The sequence below is a fragment of the Lepus europaeus genome, chromosome 19, assembly GCF_033115175.1.
Source record: "Lepus europaeus isolate LE1 chromosome 19, mLepTim1.pri, whole genome shotgun sequence".
Lineage (NCBI taxonomy): Eukaryota > Metazoa > Chordata > Mammalia > Lagomorpha > Leporidae > Lepus > Lepus europaeus.
In genome coordinates this window covers 72553956-72575926 of record NC_084845.1, presented here as the reverse complement: position 1 = coordinate 72575926, position 21971 = coordinate 72553956, and the positions used below count along the sequence as shown (strand labels likewise).

The window sequence follows — 21971 nt, the reverse complement described above, 5'->3', positions numbered from 1 at the left end:
ACCTTTCTCTCAGTCTCTGTCTATAACTCTCTCTCTCTCTCTCTCTGTCTCTCTCTCTCACTGTCTAACTCTGCCTGTCAAAAAATTAAAAAAAAAAAAAAAAAAAAAGACCAACTGACTGGGACAGGCATTGTGGCACAGGAAGTTAAGCTAGTTTTGAATACTGGCTACTCCACTTCCAATTCAGCAGGCATCCTGTATCAGAGTGGCAGTTCAAGACCTGGCTGCTCTGCTTCCAATCCAGCTTCTTGCTAATGCATCTGCTAACCATAGGGGAGACAAGGATGCAGTTCTTGGCTCCTGGCTGCAGCATGGCCAAGCCCTGGCTGTTTCAGGCATTTGGGGAATGAACCAATGGATGAGCACTTACTTACTTTCACTTTGTCACAAATAAGTAAAGTATTTTTTTTTTAAGAAAAGATGTTAAATTTCCACAATCAACTAAACAGAAAACACAAGTCACATACAAGGTAACTTGGTGAGCCTGCACAACCGCCACCTTGTAACTATGTATAACCCTTCCCAGTGAATGAGTCTCAAATCAAATTCTATAAACAGAGAGACAGAGCTCTTCCATCTGCTGGCTTACTCCTTAAATGCCTACAACAGCCAGGGCTGGCCCAGGACAAAGCCAAGAGCCCAGAACCCAATCCAGGTCTCCCATGTTGGTTCGAGAGACCAAAGCATTGAGCCATCACTGCTGCTTTCTAGGGTGGGCGTCAGCAGGAAGCTGAATCAGGAGTGCAGCCAGAACACACACCCAGGCACTCTGACATGGGCTGCAAGGACCCCAAGTGCATCTTAACCGTTGCACCAAATACCCTCTCTCTTCATTCTTTTTCTTTTTTCAAGATTCATTTATTTATTGAAAAGGCTGAGCAAGATAGAGACAGACAGACAGAGAGGAATCTTTCACCCACTGATTTTACTCCCCAAATGACAACAACCAGGTTAGTAGGTCAGGCCAAAGCCAGAAGCCAGGAACTCTATTCTGGTCTCCCACTTGGGTGGCAGGGGCCAAATTACTTGGGTAATCTTTTGTTGTCTTCCTAGGCACATTAGCTGGATCACAGGCAGAGCAGCTGGGACTCAAACTGGCAGTCCAGCCGGCGCCGTGGCTTACCAGGCTAATCCTCCGCCTTGCAGCGTCGGCACACCGGGTTCTAGTCCCGGTTAGGGCGCTGGATTCTATCCCGGTTGCCCCTCTTCCAGGCCAGCTCTCTGCTATGGCCCAGGAAGGCAGTGGAGGATGACCCAAGTGCTTGGGCCCTGCACCCGCAGGGAGACCAGAAGAAGCACCTGGCTCCTGGCTTCAGATCAGCGCAATGAACCGGCCTCAGCGGCCATTGGAGGGTGAACCAACGGCAAAAAGGAAGACCTTTCTCTCTGTCTCTCTCTCTCTCACTATCCACTCTGCCTGTCCAAAAAATAAAAATAAATAAATAAATAAACAAACTGGCAGTCCAATAGGAGATTCTAGTGTCACAGGTGGTGGTAGAACCCACTCCACCACAATGCAAGGCCATTTATTTAAGGATTTACTTATTTATATGACAGGCAGAGTAACAGAGAGGAAGAATCACAGAGAGAGACAGAGAGATCTTTGATTTGCTGGTTCACTCCCTCAGAGGACCACAACAGCCAGGTCTGGGCAGGGCCAAAGCCAGGGGTGAGGAACTCCATCCTGGTCTCCAATATGGGTGACAGGGGCCCAAGTACATAGGCCATCTTCCAGTGTCTTCCCCAGCTCACTGGCAGGAGCCAGATTCTAAGTGGAACAGGCAGGACTCAAGCTGACACTCCAATATGGGATGCAGACAGACATAGCTTAAGCCGCTGTACTGCAATGCTGGCCCTCCTGCTTCTTTCTTGATGGACAAATCTGGCAGAGAATTCTAAGTTAATATCCTTTCCTCTCAGCATTTTCAATGTGTTAGCTGTAGCTTGCAGTCTGCAGCTTCTGCTGGAAAGCAGTCGTCAATACTGCTGAGGCTCCCTTACTACACACTACGCATCTCTTCTCCTTGCTGCTTCAAGATTCTATCTTCATGGCCAGCGCCGTGGCTCAATAGGCTAATCCTCCACCTGTGGCGCCGGCACACCAGGTTCTAGTCCTGGTTGCTCCTCTTCCAGTCCAGCTCTGTGCTGTGGCCTGGGAGAGCAGTGGAGGATGGCCCAAGTGCTTGGGCCCTGCACCCCATGGGAGACCAGGAGAAGCACCTGGCTCCTGCCTTCGGATCAGCGCGGTGCACCGGCCACAGCGGCCATTGGGGGGTGAACCAACGGAAAAGGAAGACCTTTTTCTCTGTCTCTCTCTCCCTCACTGTCCACTCTGCCTGTCAAAAACAAAACAAAACAAAGATTCTATCTTCATCTTCTGACAGTTTGCCCATGTGTCTCAATGAGGATTTCTCCGAGTTTATTCCTCTTTTAGGTCACTGAGCATCTCAGGTAAGCAGATTTCATGTCTGTTATCCAATTTAGAATGGTATGAACCAAAGTGTCTTGAAATACTTTCTGTCCCTATTCACTATCTTCTGGAACTCCCACAACGCTTGGTGGCATACGACTACGGATCCCTAAGGCTCTGTTCATTCTTCATTCTTTTTCCTTTCTGCTGCTCAGACTGAACAAGTTCATCCAAACGACTTTCAGGTTTGCTGTCAGTGTCTCCTGTCTGATCAAATCTGCTGAAGTCTTCCAGAGAGCTTCTTGTTTTCATTACAGTACTTTTCAGCTCCAGATGTTCTATTTGGTTCCCCCTTATTTCCATGTCTTTTCTCTGTCTCTACACTTGTTGAGACAAACACTTCTCCTGGTTTCCTCTGATTTTGTCCAAGGTCTCCTTTGGCTCTTTGAGCATATCTAAGACAGCTGATTTTATACCTCTGCTCAGTTTGCCCACTGTCTCTGCTCCCCAGGGAGAGTTTAGCTTCTTTTCTCTTTCCTGTGAACATACTTATCTGCTTCTTTGCATAACCTACAATTTTCTCTGTAATCGTTAGCCGAGGTGTTTTTTTAAAGATGTATTTATTTACTTGAAAGTCAGAGTTACAGAGAGGAGGAGAGAGAGAGGTCTTCCATCTGCTGGTTCATTCCCCAAATGGCCACAACAGACAGAGCTGGGTCAATCCAAAGCCAGGAGCCAGTAGCTGCTTCTTGGTCTCCCATATGGGTGCAGGGGCCCAAGGATTTGGGCCATCTTCTACTGGTTTCCCAGGCCACAGCAGAGAGCTGGATTGGAAGTGGAGCAGCTAGGACTCGAACCGGCGCCCGTATGGGATGCTGGCAGTGCAGGCGGTGGCTTTTCCCACTACACCACAGTGCCAGCCCCAGCTGTTTTTAAATGTCTGTTCATTTTCATTGAAACTTTATAGTTAAAACAAAAAATGAACAGAGACCATAAAAGGGAATTTGAAGCTGCCATGTTTCCAAGGGAACAACGAAGTTTAAAATGGCTGGGTCTCTTTCATAGAGGCCTGTAGCACATAGGGAGAGGGTGGTCTCAACAGAACTACTGGAGCTCTACAGTTGATCATTATTTTTGTGTCTTTTGAGAATGTGTCAACAGTGCTGAGCACAGTTCTCTGTGTTTAGCCCCTCCATATCCACAGAGGGTTTGTCTGCCTCTCCCCTCTGGCACAGCAAAACTCACAGTGAGTTCTGGGGCTAAGTCATCTCTGTAGTCAACCTGCTAAGGGGTACTTAATCATCCTTGCTCAGTCATCCCTACAAAGGAGCAGTGCTGAGTCATCCCCACGAGGGAGCAGCGCTCAGTCATCCCTGCTGAGGGGCAATGCTGGGCCATCCTGCTGAGTCATCCCTGCTGAGGGGCAATGCTGGGCCATCCTGCTGAGTCATCCCTGCTGAGGGGCAATGCTGGGCCATCCTGCTGAGTCATCCCTGTGGGGGAGCAGCGCTCAGTCATCCCTGCTGAGGGGCAGTGCTGGGCCATCCTGCTGAGTCATCCCTGTAGGGGAGCAGCGCTCAGTCATCCCTGCTGAGTCATCCCTGCTGAGGGGCAATGCTGGGCCATCCTGCTGAGTCATCCCTGTGGGGGAGCAGCGCTCAGTCATCCCTGCTGAGGGGCAATGCTGGGCCATCCTGCTGAGTCATCCCTGCTGAGGGGCAATGCTGGGCCATCCTGCTGAGTCATCCCTGCTGAGGGGCAGTGCTGGGCCATCCTGCTGAGTCATCCCTGCGGGGGAGCAGCGCTCAGTCATCCCTGCTGAGGGGCAATGCTGGGCCATCCTGCTGAGTCATCCCTGCTGAGGGGCAATGCTGGGCCATCCTGCTGAGTCATCCCTGCTGAGGGGCAATGCTGGGCCATCCTGCTGAGTCATCCCTGCTGAGGGGCAATGCTGGGCCATCCTGCTGAGTCATCCCTGCTGAGGGGCAATGCTGGGCTATCCTGCTGAGTCATCCCTGTGGGGGAGCAGCGCTCAGTCATCCTTGCTGAGGGGCAATGCTGGGCTGTCCTGCTGAGTCATCCCTGTGGGGGAGCAGCGCTCAGTCATCCCTGCTGAGGGGCAGTGCTGGGCCATCCTGCTGAGTCATCCCTGTGGGGGAGCAGCGCTCAGTCATCCCTGCTGAGGGGCAGTGCTGGGCCATCCTGCTGAGTCATCCCTGTGGGGGAGCAGCGCTCAGTCATCCCTGCTGAGGGGCAATGCTGGGCCATCCTGCTGAGTCATCCCTGTAGTGGAACGGTCCTCACGAGGAGCAGTGCTGAGTCATCCCTGCTGAGGGGCAATGCTGAGCCATCCTGCTGAGTCATCCCTGCTGAGGGGCAATGCTGGGCTATCCTGCTGAGTCATCCCTGCTGAGGGGCAATGCTGGGCTATCCTGCTGAGTCATCCCTGTGGGGGAGCAGCGCTCAGTCATCCCTGCTGAGGGGCAATGCTGGGCCATCCTGCTGAGTCATCCCTGCTGGGGAGCAGCGCTCAGTCATCCCTGCTGAGGGGCAATGCTGGGCCACCCTGCTGAGTCATCCCTGTAGTGGAACGGTCCTCACGAGGAGCAGTGCTGAGTCATCCCTGCTGAGGGGCAATGCTGGGCCATCCTGCTGAGTCATCCCTGTGGGGGAGCAGCGCTCAGTCATCCCTGCTGAGGGGCAATGCTGGGCCATCCTGCTGAGTCATCCCTGTAGTGGAACGGTCCTCACGAGGAGCAGTGCTGAGTCATCCCTGCTGAGGGGCAATGCTGAGCCATCCTGCTGAGTCATTCCTGCTGAGGGGCAATGCTGGGCTATCCTGCTGAGTCATCCCTGTAGTGGAACGGTCCTCACGAGGAGCAGTGCTGAGTCATCCCTGCTGAGGGGCAATGCTGAGCCATCCTGCTGAGTCATCCCTGCTGAGGGGCAATGCTGGGCTATCCTGCTGAGTCATCCCTGCTGAGGGGCAATGCTGGGCTGTCCTGCTGAGTCATCCCTGCTGGGGAGCAGCGCTCAGTCATCCTTGCTGAGGGGCAATGCTGGGCCATCCTGCTGAGTCATCCCTGTAGTGGAACGGTCCTCACGAGGAGCAGTGCTGAGTCATCCCTGCTGAGGGGCAATGCTGGGCTATCCTGCTGAGTCATCCCTGTGGGGGAGCAGCGCTCAGTCATCCCTGCTGAGGGGCAATGCTGGGCCATCCTGCTGAGTCATCCCTGTAGTGGAACGGTCCTCACGAGGAGCCGCGCTCAGTCATCCCTGTGGGGGAGCAGGGGCAGTGCTGAGCTATCTCTGAGGAGCAGCAGTGCTAAGCCATCCCGTATTGAATATCCCCTATGAAGGGCAGAAAAAACCAAAAGTCTGGTAATTTATTCTGGTTTCACTTCACTGCCTAAGTGGACATCTGCAGTCTGCAAGGGGAGAGAACTAAAGCTAAGAAGCATACTCCCAGCATGAGGACCGATGTGGTCCTTTACCTGTCAGCCTCGCAAGATCCCCTCATCATCCTACAGCAGACAAGTGCACACTCCTGAATGTAGCACTGAGCAGGACACTGTGGGGCAAAGGGAGACGAGGCAGCTAGAGGGGATGAGGCTTCATAATCCACTGTCCCAGGGGCGGCAGAAGCAGATGGCTGTGGGCCAGAGGCTTGCCACAGTAACCACAAGGCACCGAAGGCTTGCAATGGCTGCACTGTAGGAAACGAGCATGGCAGCAGACCCCTTGGAATCTCCACTGGTCCTGGGATTTCTATCACCCAGGGAGGGAAAAAAATTTCCAAGCACAGGAGATTGGTTTTCAGTTAAGAAAAGAGGAAAGCAAAAGAACCACCCAGCAGGGAGCTCAGGTCAAGAATAAAAGGTAGGGGCTGCAGCTGTGGCATAACGGATAAAGTGGTTGCCTGCACTGCCGTCATCCAAAATGAGCACCAGTTCAAGTCTTGGATGCTCCACTTCCAATCTGGCTCTCTGCTATGTCCTAGGAAAGCAGTAGAAGATGGCCAAAGTCCTTGGGCCCCTGCACCCAAGTGGGAGACCTGGAAGAAGCTCCTGGCTCCTGGTTTTGGATCAGCGCAGCCCTGGCCACTGCAGCCATCTCGGGAGTGAACCAGCAGATGGAAGATACCTCTCTCTATCTCTGCCTCTGCCTCTCTATAACTCCGCTGTTCAAATAAATAAATAAATCTAAAAAACAAAAAAGAATAAAAGGTACCATGAGTGATCATGTCAGTGGATCTTTCCTCAGACATTATTGTGGTGTCTGCAGTAAAGACTGAACAGAATTAAAGCAGAAATTCAAATGAGTACAAATTAGCCTTCGGGATAAGAAAAATGATTTCAAATGAGGCCTTTGAAATGAATCAACCTGCTTCAAAGTTTTACAGACAAAAGCGAGCACCTGCCAGGCCTGAAAGGGCAGGACCACTAACCTCCCCAAAACGGCAAGCATGCACGGTTCCTGCCACAGGCCAGAGGCACCCAGTAGCAGCAGCACTCACCAGTGAAGCCCGGAGTGAGCGCCGCCAGCTTCCTTGCCAGGGTGTCCTTCCTGAGGCTCTCTTCCAACTTGAGTGGACGCAGATGGACCTTGAAGATGGAGGACCTGCCTTTGATGTCAGGGGGTCCTAACAGAGAAAGGCACATGGGTTCTGTGCTTTCTGGGATTTCCCAGCCTGCTCACACACAGCCACTTCACACACCTGCAAGAGCAGCAGGGGTCATCCAAAGGGAGCCCCAGAGCCAGTGAGCAATGGCGGAAACAGCCCAAAGCACCACACCTGCCTTTGGTGCTGCGGCACATTAACCCCTTCCTGAATGCCTCGGGCCAATGTCAAATCCATTCCCAGGGCCATGCAACCTGACAGCAAGCAAAACAAGGGCTGCCCTAAGCAGCAGGGGGACGTCCACACATGATTAATATTTTCTAACTGGAAAATCAGAGGAGAAGACGAAGATGGCTGACTGTCAGGCTGAAAGTCAAGGGGTAAAGTCTTATCTTCCAAATGATCAAGTGTTTATAACACTGCACAAATAAAACCTGAAGAACATAAATCTGCTACATCACTCTCACAGCTCCCAGCCCTAATAGCTTCAGGATCCCCAGTGAAACCACTCCCACACGCACAGCAAGTGATCTACTCAAACCTTTGATCCCAGAAGACAAGACCCAAAACTAAGCACCCAAGCAAGTGGCAGACTCACCAAGGTAAATCTGACGGTCAAATCGGCCTGGCCGCATCAACGCTGGGTCAAGGATGTCAGGGCGGTTGGTGCCGGCCAACACAACAACATTGGTGGTGGAGTTGAACCCTGGACACAAGAGAAGCAGGTGAGCACGGAGAGAGGACTAAGCACCCGTATGACCTCAGGGAAGATTCAGGCCAGCTCTGGCATCTACCTGGTACTGGGAACACATCTCACTGCCCCTTGTGCATACCTGCCCTGTCTTTTCAGACACTGCCCATGCTTGGTTAACTCCCACCCTCACTCTGCTCACTCCAGACTCCACTGCAAAGGGGCGTGAGGCAGGGATGAATCCTTGCCCAGTCGTCTGCTGACTCTTCCCAGGAAGGACCTCTCATAAAGGCTTCACCTCTAGTTCTTGGTTCTCAATTGATGCACCTGCTTCAACTGGTTAACCCAGTATTCTTCAGCATGGAGTATGGGGAACGTGGGTCAGGGTGCCATCAAGCTCCAGGGCATGGGTCCTGATTCCTTCCTTACCTACAAGATCTGCATACGTCCAGGTCCTTGTGGGCTTGCAGGCCCAGACAGACTAGATGAGGGCAGGCAAGGGGCTGCCTAGAGAACTGACTGCCCCACAGGCAGGAAGGGCAAAAGGAGGCCGGCAAGCCACTGTCCCACCCAGCTTCCATTCCTCTCTCCAGTCGGCCCCTCCTGATACCGAATCTATTCAGAATTGCTAAGGGATCCTTAAGACAAGAAATATCCTGGAAGTGTCTTCTGGCTTGTGCAGGAAGTTGTCAGCACAGCAGGCCTGTCTGCTGCCCTCATAAAGGCCTGCTACCAAAAGTCTCAGGCTCCTCAGAAAAATGGAGTGGAAAACTCATCTGTCTCTTCCTCCAAATCCAAGAAAAAGGAAAAAAAAAATTTTTTTTCCAAGGAGGAGTTGGTCAGTGGTGACCCTGAGGGGCAGCTGGCAGCACATGTCTTCCCCAGAGGAAAAAAATCGTCACCCAAAGATAGAACAGTCAGTGATGCACAGGAAGACATTCTACTCTAAGGATTGCCCAGACAGCAGTGCACCTCAGCTGGCTCTGGTAGCAAGAGCAGCGCAAGGGAAAACCTCCACCATCCCGACGAGAATGGTTCCCTAGACCCAAACCGCTTGAGCACACGAGGTGGCCTGTGCAGAATACCTGCCACCCTCTTGTGTATCTGGAACTTTGGTCCATGCCAGGCAGAGGGTGTCTATGTGACCAGTTCCCCACGGGAATCCTGGAAAACTGCGTCTCTCACAAGCCTCCCTCGTTGACAATCTGCACATGGGTTGTATCTGTACTCAGTACTGGGAAAAACAAGCATATCCCACGGGATTCCACAGGAGGACGCGTGGGGATCACTTGGGCTCCCCAGACTTCTCCTCACTGCTTCCTGTTTTCTTCTGCATCTTTCTGCTATGATAAGCCACAGCTGGGAAGACAGCTAGATGCTGAGCCCCGTGACTTACCTAGTGCATCACGGAGCCACAGTGACGACAAATGTGCCAAAGGTCCAATGATAAATTTTACAAAGTCAAAAACTGGCACTGGGACTGACGTCATGGCACAGTGGGTTAAGGCACTGCCTGAGATGTCAGCATCCCATATAAGTGATGTCCCGTATAAGCAGCATACAAGCAGCATATATAAGCATCCCATATAAGCAGCAGTCCCGGCTGCTCTACTTCAGATCCAGCTCCCTGTCAACGTGCCTGGGAAAGCAGCAGAAAACAGCCACAGTGCTTGGGCTCCCACATGGGAGACCCAGATGGAGTTCCAGGCTCCTGGCTTTGGCTTGGCCCAGCCCCAGTGGGTGGAAGATCTTTCTTTCTCTCTCTCTCTCTCTCCTTCTCTCTCACTCTGGCTTAATAAAAAATTAAAAAAAAAAAAATCTGGCATTAAGGGGTGGTCACTGAAATACAGCACTTAAGATACCCTTTGGGACACTCAAACCCCATACTGGAGTGTCTGGTTCAGGTCCTGACTCTGCTTCTGATCCAGCTTCCTACTCAGGTGCACCCTAAGAGACAGCAAGTGATGGTTCAAGTGCTTGGGTCCCTACCACCTCCAAGGGTGACCCAAGAGTTCCTGGCTCCTGGCTTCAGCCTGGCACAGCACAAATTATTACAGGCAACTAGGGAATGTACCAGTTGATGGAAGATCGATCTCTTTCACTCTCACTCTACTTTTCAAATAAAAAAACATTTTTAAAAGACTTATTTATTGTTTTATTTAAAAGGCAGAGCTATAGAGAGAGGAGAGAGCGAGAGAGCAAGAGAGCTCATCCATCCACTGGTTCACTCCCCAAATGGCCTCAACAGCCAGGCTGAAGCCAGGAGCTTGGAGCTTCTTCTGGATCTCCCATGTGGATGCAGGGGTCCAAACACTTGGGTCATCTGCTACTGCTTTCCCAGGCACATTAGCAGAGAGCTGGATCGCAAGTGGAACAGCAGGGACTCAAACCAGCACCCATTATGGGATGGCAGCATCGCAGGTGGAGGCTTAACCCGCCACACCACAATGCCAGCCCCCAAAATCTCTTAAATAGCATAAATGCCTAGCCACATTCTAGAAGCTTCAACAAGGCTGACAGGCTAGACTCTGGAGGGAGCAGGCCTGGGTAGGGAGGGAAGCTGGAGTCAGGGTTAGAGTAGCAGCAGTGTGGTCTGCGTCCAGACCATCCTATCAGCACGAGGTTCATCTATCTGCTGCTGGAAGCAAGTGAGTACATTTGCCCTCACACTGTTTTAGAGCACTGGGGAACACTGGGCAAATCTAACGCAGCTTTTCCCACCCTGTGTGCCTTAGAACAGTTGTCCTAAAACTGAATGGGGGGCAAGCATTGTGGTACAGCAGGTTCAGCTGCCTCTTGCAATTCCAGTATCCCATGTCAAAGTGCTGGTTTGAGTCCCAGCTGCTCTGTTCTGCAGCCAATCCAGCTCCCTGCTAACACACCTGGAAAGCAGCAAAAGATGGCTCAAGTACTTGGGCCCTTGCCAACCAGAGGGACACCTGGATGAGGTTCTGCATTCCTGGCTTCAGCCTGGGCCCAACCTCAGCTTTTACGACCACTTGGGGAGTGACCCAGCAGATGGAAGATCTGTCTCTGACTCTCCCTTTTCCTATCCCTCTTTCAAATAAGTATTTTTTAAAAAGCTTAAATTAAAAATCAAAAACAAAACAAAACCTGAACAGTTAGGTATTCTCCTCCAGGGAGCAACTTTATAGAAACAAAATCTGGAGCCAGGTCAGTGACTTCCTGCCAAGATGGTTCCTGAGAACCTAGGCTCTGCAGGCAACGCCAACACCACAGGCCTGTAACAGGAGCACCTACTCACCATCCATTTCCACAAGAATCTGGTTCAAGGTGTTCTCCTGCTCACTCTGGCCTCCAAAGTGCCCACGGCCCCGCTTCCTACCAACTGCATCAATCTCATCGATGAATAAGATACAAGGAGCGTTTCTCCGGGCCATTGCGAACATGTCACGCACCTGAAACAGGAATCCAGGATCTCACTTGTCACTGCTCTGGTGCATCGGCACTCACATCCAGTGGGTGCTGTATGAGCAGATCAGCCACACCAGGGAGAGGCATTCGGGTACCTTGTACAGCTGGCCACCCAACCACCTACCCTCGCTGGGCCAACGCCGACAAACATTTCCAGGAACTCTGACCCGTTCACAGTGATGAAGGGCACACTGGCTTCCCCTGCAGTTGCTTTGGCAAGAAGTGTTTTGCCAGTACCAGGAGGACCAGTAAGCATTGCTCCCTGGAACAGAAAATGACACTGGTTCTTAAAGGGGGAACAGAGGGTATACAGAAGCTCGCGTCCTGTTTCTCTTTAGATTTGACTAGGAATTTCTTTTCTTTCTTTGTTTTTTTTTTCTAAAGATTTATTTATTTGAAAGTCAGAGTTAGGCAGAGAGAGGAGAGGCAGAGAGAGAGAGAGGTCTTCCATCCAATGGTTCACTCCCCAGTTGGCCACAACAGCTAGAGCTGTGCTGATCCAAAGCCAGGAGCCAGGAGCTTCTTCCAGGTCTCCCAGGTGGGTGCAGGGGCCCAAGAACTTGTACCATCTTCTACTGCTTTTCCAGGCCACAGCAGAGAGCCAGGTCGGAAGTGGAGCAGCCGGGTCTCAACCGGTGCCCATATGGGATGCCGGCACTTCAGGCCAGGGCGTTAACCCACTGCACCACAGTGCTAGCCCCTAAGAATAGGAGATTCCTAAGGCTGATGCACCACTCTTATAGCCTGAGGCTACTTGTTTAAAATCTTTTCTGCTGGTAAGATTAAAGTTCAAAAGTTTCAGACATAGCACAGCAAATGGGCGCCTTGTCTCCCCCCGCACCCGCCCCTGCCGCTGTATCACAGCGCCTAATGTTCATCAACATGGACAAGATGCTCTCAGAAACAGTGGCACCAATTCCTGCTCCCACCAGGAATGAACTGCAGCCACCTCTCCAAATCTTTGGCCACAATGAACTCAGTGCTACAACCTTTTTGCTCCCAAAGCTGGAAAGCCTCCAAGTTTCAGGTGTTCAGCAGTTGTGCAGAATGGCTGTCTGTATGTTCATGGCACCTGTGACTTGCCTTTTTCTACACTGATTTAAGGTTAAAAATAACAACAACAATTCTTGCCCACAAAACATTTTATATATTATCTGAAAACTGAATATTAAAGCGGAAGTAGCAGCACTTAGACTGTTCCTTTTATAGTCTAAAGATGTGGGTTCACAATCCAGGTTTCTGTTACCTTTCAGAAGAAAAACAGGGACCAGCGCTGTGGCACAGTAGGTTAAGCCTCTGCCTGTAGTGCCAGCATATCATATGGGTGCCGGTTCCAGACCCAGCTGCTCCACTTCTGAACCAGCTCTCTGCTAATGGCCTGGGAAAGCCAGCAAAAGATGGCCCAAGTCCTTGGGCCCCTGCACCCGCCTGGGAGTCCCAGAAGAAGCTCCTGGCTCCTGGCTCCAGCTGTTGTAGCCACTTGAGGAGTGAACCATCAGATGGAAGATCTCTGTCTGTAACACTGCCTTTCAAATAAATCTTTAAAAAAAGAAAGAAAGAAAGAAAGAAAACACAAAACATTTACATCTAAAGGCACAGTCACTCACCCACAAGGTGCTAGAGCTCCCCTTCTCCCCTGGCAAGGTCACACAAGCCCCCCTTTTACACAGCATGGATGTGAGTTTAGCACATCTCAGCCAACACGTGGAAAGTGTAACCCTCTATGAGATACAATGTGTGAGAACATGCCAGAGGGCATGAGGGTAGTGGGGAACATGACAGGCATGCCATGTCTAACTGAGAAAACACACTCGGGAAATACATCCACTGCGACCACAGTAGGTGATGCCATCTCACAGGGGAGGTTGGGAAATCATCACGCTTCATACCCAGGAAGCTGGAAAACCCTGACCTCACTGTTTCCTGGAATCCACAGCATAGTCTGGAGCCCCCAGTGGAGCCCATGAAGCAAAAGGTAAGCTGACAGGGCCTGTCTACAGAAGTCAGCCCAGCCGGGGATAGACACTAACACTGCAGGTGAGAGGCCTCTTTTGGTACCTGAGAGTATCACCCACCTCCTTCATTACAGGTACTGCCCAATACATACAAGCACATTAAACACATTCTGAAAAGAACAGAAGCACCTGCACCAACCCCTGTCAGGAGACTGGCCACTGCTGGTGGCTGGCAAAGCTCCACCAGGGAACAAAAGGCCTTGGTTCTGTACCTGCCAGACTCACACACCTCAACATGCACCAAAACCGTTAAAACACGTACCTTCTCCTGGCTCCAACCCCCAAGCTCAGACTGGCTGCTAATTTTTTGTGCTTATTGTTCAGAACAAACTGTTCAGCAGTGCCCAACCTGTGGGAAGGTGCTGGAGAGAGAGGAGGCTACTGCAAGGGTGTGGGTGTTGTCAAAGCACCATTCTACACCAGCAGTCCCTACTTAGCCTGGTCCAGAGCCGAGATGCCCTGAAGGCTCATGGCCTGTGTGAGGTGCAAATCTTAATTGGAAAAAAATCCATGCCCTCTGACAGGCCCACAACTGCAAGAAGGCCCTCTACTCAGCACCTCTACTGCAAGCCGAGAGTCACTGTACTGCCAGCTACTCTGATTCACACTGACCTCCTGGATGCAACCACCAGGCTGGCTGCACATTCCTGTCCTACCTGCTGGGCTGTATCCCTAGTAAGACGCAGCAAGATCTAATCTCTAACCTGTTCATTTGAGTTGTACTCACTATTGTTTTAAATTCAAAAGGCAGAAAAAGAGAGAGAGAGAGAAGAGAGACAGCAGAGAAATCAAGATCTTCCATCCACTGGTTTACCACCCAAATGCCAACCACAGCAGAGACTGGGCCAGGCCAAAATAAGGAGCTCAGACTTCCACCTGGGTCTCACACATGGGTCGCAGGGACTCTAGTACTTGAGTCATCATCTGCTGCTTCCTGGAATGTCCACAAACAGGAAGCTAAATTAGAAGTGGAGTAGCCAGGACAACATCCAGGCACTCTAACGTGGGACATGGGCAACCCCAGCATCTGCCTCTACTTATTGTTTTAATTATGTAATTTAATGTTAGATAATTCATAAAACAGAAGTAGAAAAAAGCTGTTTCATAAAAAACTAAGTTAAGGAGCAAGTATTTGGCACAGCAGTTAAGACAATTTTTTTAAAAAAGTGCTGTCAAGCTGAGTAGGTTAGGAAAAAAAAGACACTGAAAGAATGGAAGGATTTTGCTCAAACTGCTTCAATTTAGAGAAGCGAAATTATAGAAAATCTGTGGTTTACACAGGACATTTAACAAAATTTTGCTCACTGGAACCAAAGTCAAAGGACGGACATGCTTTTTAAGTTAAGAAGTATGCATGGGGCCGGTGCTGCAATGCAGTGGGTTAAAGCCCTGGCCTGAAGCACCGGCATACTATATGGGTGCCAGTTCTGGTCCCAGCTGCTCCACTTACGATCCAGCTCTCTGCTATGGCCTGGGAAAGCAGCAGAGGATGCCCCAGGTCCTTGGGGCTCTGCACCCACGTTGGAGACCTAGAGGAAGCTCCTGGTTCCTGGCTGCGGATCAGCGCAGCTCTGACCGTTGCAGCCATCTGGGGAGTGAACCAGTGGATGGAAAACTTCTCTCTCTGTCTCTACCTCTCTTTGTAATAACTCTTTCAAATAAATAAAATCAATCTTAAAAAAAAAAAAGTATGCAGACCAGTATGTGTTGTTCCTATGATTCCATAGTTTTACACATTGTGTTAAGTTTATAATTTTGAAAACTATAGTCTCAGGTCCATTCAGTAAGAAGATCTGCTATTCCATTTCCCATTATAAGCATCAAACATCCATCAGTTCTGACCCAAGCAACCTCAAGCACCGACCTGGGGCTCTCAGCAGCACTGCTGTTTTCTGCAATCAATACCTTTGGAATTTTGGCTCCTAAGTCCTGATACTGCTTGGGATTCTTCAGGAAATTCACAAACTCCATAATCTCCAATTTTGCTTCTTCGCAGCCAGCTACATCTGCAAATCGCACACCAATGTTGTCCTTCATGATCCTGGCTGTTGTCTCACCCACGCTGAAGAGGCCCCTTCCTCGCTGGCTGCGCCCAGCACCCATCGGGCCCCTCCGCAAGGCATAGAGGAGGATGCCAATCAAGAGAAGGGTGGGCACCAGGCTTCGCAAAAAAGAGCTAGAGAAAAATCCAAGAAACCACTGTCATACTCACTTCAGAAAACTTTCCAGTCTGCCCACAGCACTGGCCTCCCCCAGTTTCAAGGCTGTGATCGCACGCAATTTGTCTACCCCGATTTTGACTGTGGTTGACAGGGCAGGGCAGGGCAAGAGGGAGGGAACCAGGCATCCTGATGAAACCTTTGCCCCAGTTTCCCTCAGTGCCCAAGGAAGACTCGGGATCTGTATTGTCTCCTTTCTCTCCTAAGTGGAAACCCCAGCCAAAGAGGGCAAGCATCCCTAGCTGGAAGCATGCTCCCTTTCCCTTTCCCAGGCAACTCCTGCCACTTCCAATTAGTTCCCAGATAGGCCCACATACAACCAGCATTCTTGGCAATTCAGCAAGTAAAACAGAACCCAGGTCAGCAACATACAGACTCCCAGAGGACGTGCAGGAGCGTCAGCACGGCAGGCCCGATCACTAGAAATCTCCAGGACTCTAGTCTTCACTGTTAGGGTTACAATGTCCCCTCTAAAACTCACGTAGAAATTTAACTGCCTCTGCAACTGTGTTAAGGGTTCAGGCCTTGGGGCTGGCACTGTGGTGTAGCAGGTAAAGCCACAGCCTGCAATGTCTTGGGACTGGCACTGTGGCAAAGTGGGTAAAGCTGTGGCCTGCAGTATCAGCATCCCCTTGGGGCTGGCATTGTGGTATAGTGGGTAAAGCCACAGCCTGGATTGCCAGCACCCCCTTGGAGCCATCGCTGTAGTGTAGCAGGTAAAGCTGCAGCCTGCAATGTTGGTATCCCATATAGGTGTTGGTTTCTGTCACAGCTGCTCTGCTTCTGATCCAGCTTCCTGCTGATGGCCTGGGAAAAGCTGAAGATGGCCCAAGTACTTGGGCACCTGTACCCATGTGGGAGACCTGGATGAAGCTCCTGACTCCTGGCTTTGGTCATTACAGCCACCTAGGGATTGAATCAGCATAGAAGATCTCTCTCTTTCTCCCTCTCTAACACAGCCTTTCAAATAAATAAAATAAATACTTTTAAAAAAACACACAAAGAGAGGTGGAGCCTTTTTCCTTTTTAACTCTTTTTGTTTGTTTGTTTGTTTGTTTAAAAAATGTTTATCTGTGAGGCAGAATTAGAGACAGAAGGAGAGACGGAGAAAAGATCTTCCATCAGCTCGCTCACTCCCCGAATGGCTGCCACAACCAGGGCTGGGCCAAGTAGAAGCCACGACCAGGATATTCTTCTGTCTTCCACATGGGTGCAAGCATCCAAGTACCAGGGCCATCCTCCACTGCCTTCCCAGGAACATTAGCAGGGAGCTAGATGGGAAGTGGAATAGAGGGACTAGAACCGGCACCCATAGGGATGCTGGTGCTGCAGGACATGGCTTTACCCGCTGAGCCAGAGTGCCACCTTCAAGAATTGGGGCCTTTAAGAGGGTATTAGGGGCTGGTGCTATGGCACAGCAGCTTAAAGCCCCAGCATGCAGTGCCAGCATCCCATATGGGTGCCAGTTCAAGTCCCAGGTGCTCCACTTACGATCCAGCTCTCTGCTATGGCCTGGGAAAGCAGTCGAAGATGGCTCAAGTCCTTGGGCCCCTGCACCTGCATGGGAGACCCAGAAGAAATTCCTGGCTCCTGGCTTCAGATCAGCGCAGCTTCGGCCATTGTGGCCAATTGGGGAGTGAATCAGCAGATGAAAGACCTCTCTCTCTCTCTCTCTGCCTCTTTCTCTCTGTGTGTAACTCTTTCAAATAAATAAATAAATATTAAAAAATAAATAAATAAAGATACCCCCTGGCTCTACCTTTCTCTGTCTTTCAAATACATAAAATAAATCTTTTAAAAAAGAGAGAATTGGGATGTCACATTAGGGTTAGTTCTCTTGGGAGTGGGTCTGTCACAGAAAACAGAAATTAGGCTCCTGCCCACTTGCCAAGCCCTGTGCTGTTCCCTACCATGCTGGGACACAGGAAGGTCCTCAGCCACGCAGGCCCTCAATACTGCTAGTCCCAGCCTCCAGAACTCTAACAAATTACACTTTTCTTTATAAATTACCCAGTGTGTGACTTTCTGTTTACAGCAGAAAATGGATTAAGGCACTAACTTGCTCTCATCCTCCATGCAATTCCAGCAATGCCTAAAACACTGGCTACAAGTTTAAATAAAAGGGGGGGGGGGGGGGAAACGACATAAACCACCCCCATTCCATGTCAGTACAGCCCTCCTAGGGCTTGTACCTTCCTGACTAGTTTTCTTTTCTTTTTTTTTTTTTTTTTTAAGATTTATTAATTTATTTGAAAGTCAGAGTTACACAGCAGAGACAGGAGAGGCAGAGAGAGAGAGGTCTTCCATCCGATGGTTCACTCCCCAATTGGCCACAACAGCCGGAGCTGCACCGATCCGCAGCCAGGAGCCAGGAGCTTCCTCTGGGTCTCCCACATGGGTGCAGGGGCCTAAGGACTTGGGCCATCTTCTACTGCGTTCCTAGGCCATAGCAGAGAGCTGGATCAGAAGTGGAGCTTCCAGGTCTCAAACTGTCGTCCATGTGGGATCCCGGCACTTCAGGCCAGGGCATTAACCCACTGTGCCACAGAGCCAGCCCCCTGACTAGTTTTCATTTCAGAGAACAGGGCAAAGACATCCCTAGAAAAGAAAAACAAAGCAGGATCCGAGTTTTAGGAAAGTGACTTCTGTGCTAAGTCGTCAAAGCAGGGTATTTCATCTGGTATAGCCTTCATGTCCACAATGAGTTTAGGAACAACTCACACTGTGCAATGGGGTTAAGCCTAATACAACATTAGGACCAGAGCTGTGGTGCAGCAGGTTAAACTACCACCTCCAGCACTGGATCCCATATGGGCGTCCGTTAGAATCCAGGCTGCTCCACTTCTGATCCAGCTCCTGTTAATGTTCCTGAGAAAGCAGCAAAGGACAGCTCAAGTACTCAGGCCCCTGCCACTCACGTGGGAGATCTGGATGGAGTTCTGGGCTTCCTGGCTTTGGCATGGCCCAGTACCATGTCATTCTCTCCCTCTCTCTTGGGGAGTGAATTAATGAATGGAAGATCTCTTTCTCTGTCTCTCCCTCTCTGTCATTCTGCCATTCAAATAAATAACCTGAATTAAAAAAAAAAAAAAAAGATGACATAAAAGCTGTGGAAAAGCATAGCTTGACCAAGAGAAGACAACCTGGCAAAGTCACAGGTGCCTGAGCCCTGCCCCTGGACATTCTAACAGGTCTGCAGGAATGAAAGAAAGAGAGGATGGTGGCACATTCAAAGGGCTTTGTCCAGGGTTCTGTTGCAAAGCTTCCTCTAAGACTTGAAGGAATTTGTGGTCCAACCCTTTCTGAAGGATGCCTCGCTAAATAACTCCCTGCTTCAATTTTCATACAAAAATACAGAGCTGGGCAGGCACTGAGCCTGGTTATTAAGACAACAGCATCCCATATATCAGCTCCATGCCCAGATCTGATCCTGACTTCAGCTTCCTGCCAATGCAGACCCTGGGATGCAGTGGTGATGGCTCAATTAACCAGGTCCCTACAACAAACAGAGGAGAGCTAGATGGAGTTTCTGGCTTCAGAATGGCCCAGGCCTGGCCACTGTGAGCATGTGGGTAGTAAATCAGCAGTTGGAAGCTCTTTGCCCCTTAAATTTAAAACAAAACAAAACAAACAAAACAACAACAACAAAAAAACAGAGCTAACAATTATTTTTCACTGAAGAAACTAAACACTAACAGACATCTGTGATCTACTTGGAGAGGCACACGCCAAGGACAGGCATGTGGCACAGCAGGTCAAACCACCACTTGGGACACTAGCATCCCAGGCTGGAGTGTCACGTTAAGTAGCTGCTCTGTTTTCAGTCCAGCTCCCAGCTAATACAGCAGAAGAACAAGTACTTGGGCTCCTGCTACCCACCCACTAGGGAGACCAGGATGGAGTTCCTGGCTCCTGGCTTTGACCTGGCCCAGCCCAGCTGTTGTGGCCATTTGGGGAGAGAATCAGTGGGGACAGAAGATCAATCTCTGTGTCTCCCACCCTGTGTCACTCTATCTTTCAAATGCATAAGTAAATCTAAAGGAAAAAAAAGGCACCATCAGCACACTCCAAGAGAGCGTGAACACTGATTTTGATTTGTGTTCTGCCCTTACCCCACCACTCACCCATCACTCTCGGTGGTGTACACCACTGCTGCCTGCTGGGTGGGCTCAATCCCCAGCTCCCACTGAGCAGACTCCAGGTTCCGTTCAAAGGTGTCCACACTGCCAATGTTAAACCACACGAACTTCTGCAGAGACCAACAACAAGTTCAGGCTGAACCACTGGATCACACAGGGAGACCTGCCCTGACACTCGCTACTCTCCACAGCCTGCCATCTTCCAGCACAGCCTGTTCTCCAGGACCCACTCTGAGCCCAGGTTCAAGGGTGACTACGCTAACAGCAAGATCCTTCATCTGGGCCAACAAAACTGCAGGCTTAACTTCTGACAAACGTGCAAAATGCTGCAATCAGGCCAGTTTGTATTTTCCTAGCAAACCTTGGTAAGTGCTTCTTACACTTCACTTTGCAACACTGAATTAGTTGTTGTCTTATAATGGTTCCTGTCTTTTTGGAAGACAACATTACTAATACAGGTGGTGAAAAACCATCACATTAAAATTAAGGGACTGTTGAGGGGAGCTAGCGCTGTGGCGTAGTAGGCTAAGCTCCCACCTGGTGCACAGGCATCCCACATGGGTGCTGGTTTGTGTCCCAGCTGCTCCTGTTCTGATCTAGCTCTCTGCTGTGGCCTGGGAAAGCAATAAAAAATGCTTCAAAAAATAGCCCATTTGGACCCCCGCAATCCAATGGGAGACCTAAAAGAAGCTCCTGGCTTCGGATCAGCCCAGCTCCAGCTGTTGCTGCCATTTGAAGAGTGAGCTAGCGCACAGAAGACCACTCTCAGGGCTAGCGCTGTGGCAGAGCGGGTAAAGCCACCATCTGCAGGGCTGGCATCTCATATAAGCACCAGTTCAAGTTGCAGCTGCTCCACTTACGATCCAGCTCTCTGCTATGGCCTGGGAAAGCAGTAGAAGATGGCTCAAGTCCTTGGGCCCCTGCACCCATGTGGGAGACCCAGAAGCTCCTGGATCCTGGCTTCAGATCGGCACAGCTCCAGCCGTTGCAGTCAACTGGGGAGTGAACCAGTGGATGGAAGACTTCTCTCTCTGCCTCTCCTTCTCTCTCTGTGTAACTCTGACCTTCAAATAAATAAATCTTTAAAAAAAAAAAAAAAAGGAAGACCACTCTCTCTGTGCCTATAACTCTACCTCTCAAATAAATAAATAAAATCTTAAAAAAAAAAGTGGGGGAGGGGTTGTTGAGCGGCCTGTGTTACATCGAAGCAGGTTAAGCCTCTGCCTGCTATAGAAGGTTAAGCCACCACCTGAGGTGTCAGCATCCCAGATGGGTGCTGGGAGTCCCAACTGTTCTACTTCTGATCCAGTTCCCTTCTAACGCACTTGAGTAAGCAGCAGAAGATGGCTTAAACCCTTGGGCCCTGTGACCACCTGGGAGACCCAGAAGAAGCTCCTGGCTCCTCACTTCGGCATGGCCCAGCACTGTCCATTATAGCCATCTGGGAAGTGAACCAGCAGATGGAAGATCTCTCTCCTTCCAGCTGTCATCTCTGCCTTTCAAATAAATAAATAAATAAATAAATTTTAAAAAAAGCCTCTGCCTGCAATGCCGGCATCCCATATGGGCACCAGTTCGAGTCTCAGCTGTTTTGTTTTTTTTTTTTTTAATTTATTTGAAAGGCAGAGTTACAGAGGCAGAGGCAGACAGACAGAAACAGGTCTTCCACCCACTAGATCACTCCCCAAATGGCTGCAACGGCCGGAGCCAGGCCAATCTGAAGCCAGGAGCCAGAAGCTTCTTGCAGGTCTCCCACAAGGGTGCAGGGTCCCAAGGACCTGGGCCACATTCTATTGCTTTCTCAGGCCATAGCAGAGAGCTGGATTGGAAGTGGAGCAGGCAGGTCTCAAACGCATCCATATGGGATGCCAGCACTGCAGGCAGCAGCTTTACCTGCTATATCACAGCACTAACCCTGTTCCACTTCTGATCCAGCACCTTGTTAATGTGCCTGAGAAAGCAACAGAAGATGACCCAAGTGCTTGGGCCCCTGAACCCATGTAGGAGACTCCAAAGAAGCTCTAGGCTCCTGGCTTCAGTCTGGGTCAGCCCTGGCCATTGAGGCCACTTGAGGAGTGATCCAGAGGATAAAACATCTATCTCTCTTCCTCTCTCTGTAACTCTGCCTTTCAAATAAATAAAAAATAAATAATTCTTCTTTTTTTTTTAAAAAGGGGGGAGGGATGCAAAAAAAGGTATTGTACTGAAAATACAGAAAACTACATTTTACATTTAAAAACCCTGTACCTGTAACTTTCAGCTTTAAACCCACTCCTCACCTCTGAAGATGTCCCAGGGGCAGGAATAACTCGCACAAACTGCTTGTTCACGACTTCTAGCCGGTCCACCTGGAAAAACAAACAAAGAAAAAACAATCAGAGGAGCTGAGATAGTAAACTGGATATATTCAAGAAACCACAGACCAGGCCCAGCGTCAAGGC

The 21971-nt window shown here is 50.1% G+C and overlaps 1 protein-coding gene across 3 annotated transcripts in view; it reads right to left on the bottom strand.

Moving 5' to 3' along the window:
• DEF8 (differentially expressed in FDCP 8 homolog) overlaps nt 1–21971 on the bottom strand; it is a 66350-nt gene that overhangs the window by 6130 nt on the left and 38249 nt on the right. For all 3 annotated transcript variants that reach the window (XM_062177932.1, XM_062177934.1, XM_062177933.1), the window contains 7 exons: nt 21810–21878; nt 19516–19640; nt 15078–15348; nt 11282–11419; nt 10988–11141; nt 7630–7737; nt 6927–7052 (listed from right to left, as the gene is read on the bottom strand). In XM_062177932.1, coding sequence (XP_062033916.1) covers nt 6927–7052; nt 7630–7737; nt 10988–11141; nt 11282–11419; nt 15078–15348; nt 19516–19640; nt 21810–21878 — 991 coding nt within the window. The remainder of the gene's footprint in view (nt 1–6926; nt 7053–7629; nt 7738–10987; nt 11142–11281; nt 11420–15077; nt 15349–19515; nt 19641–21809; nt 21879–21971) is intronic.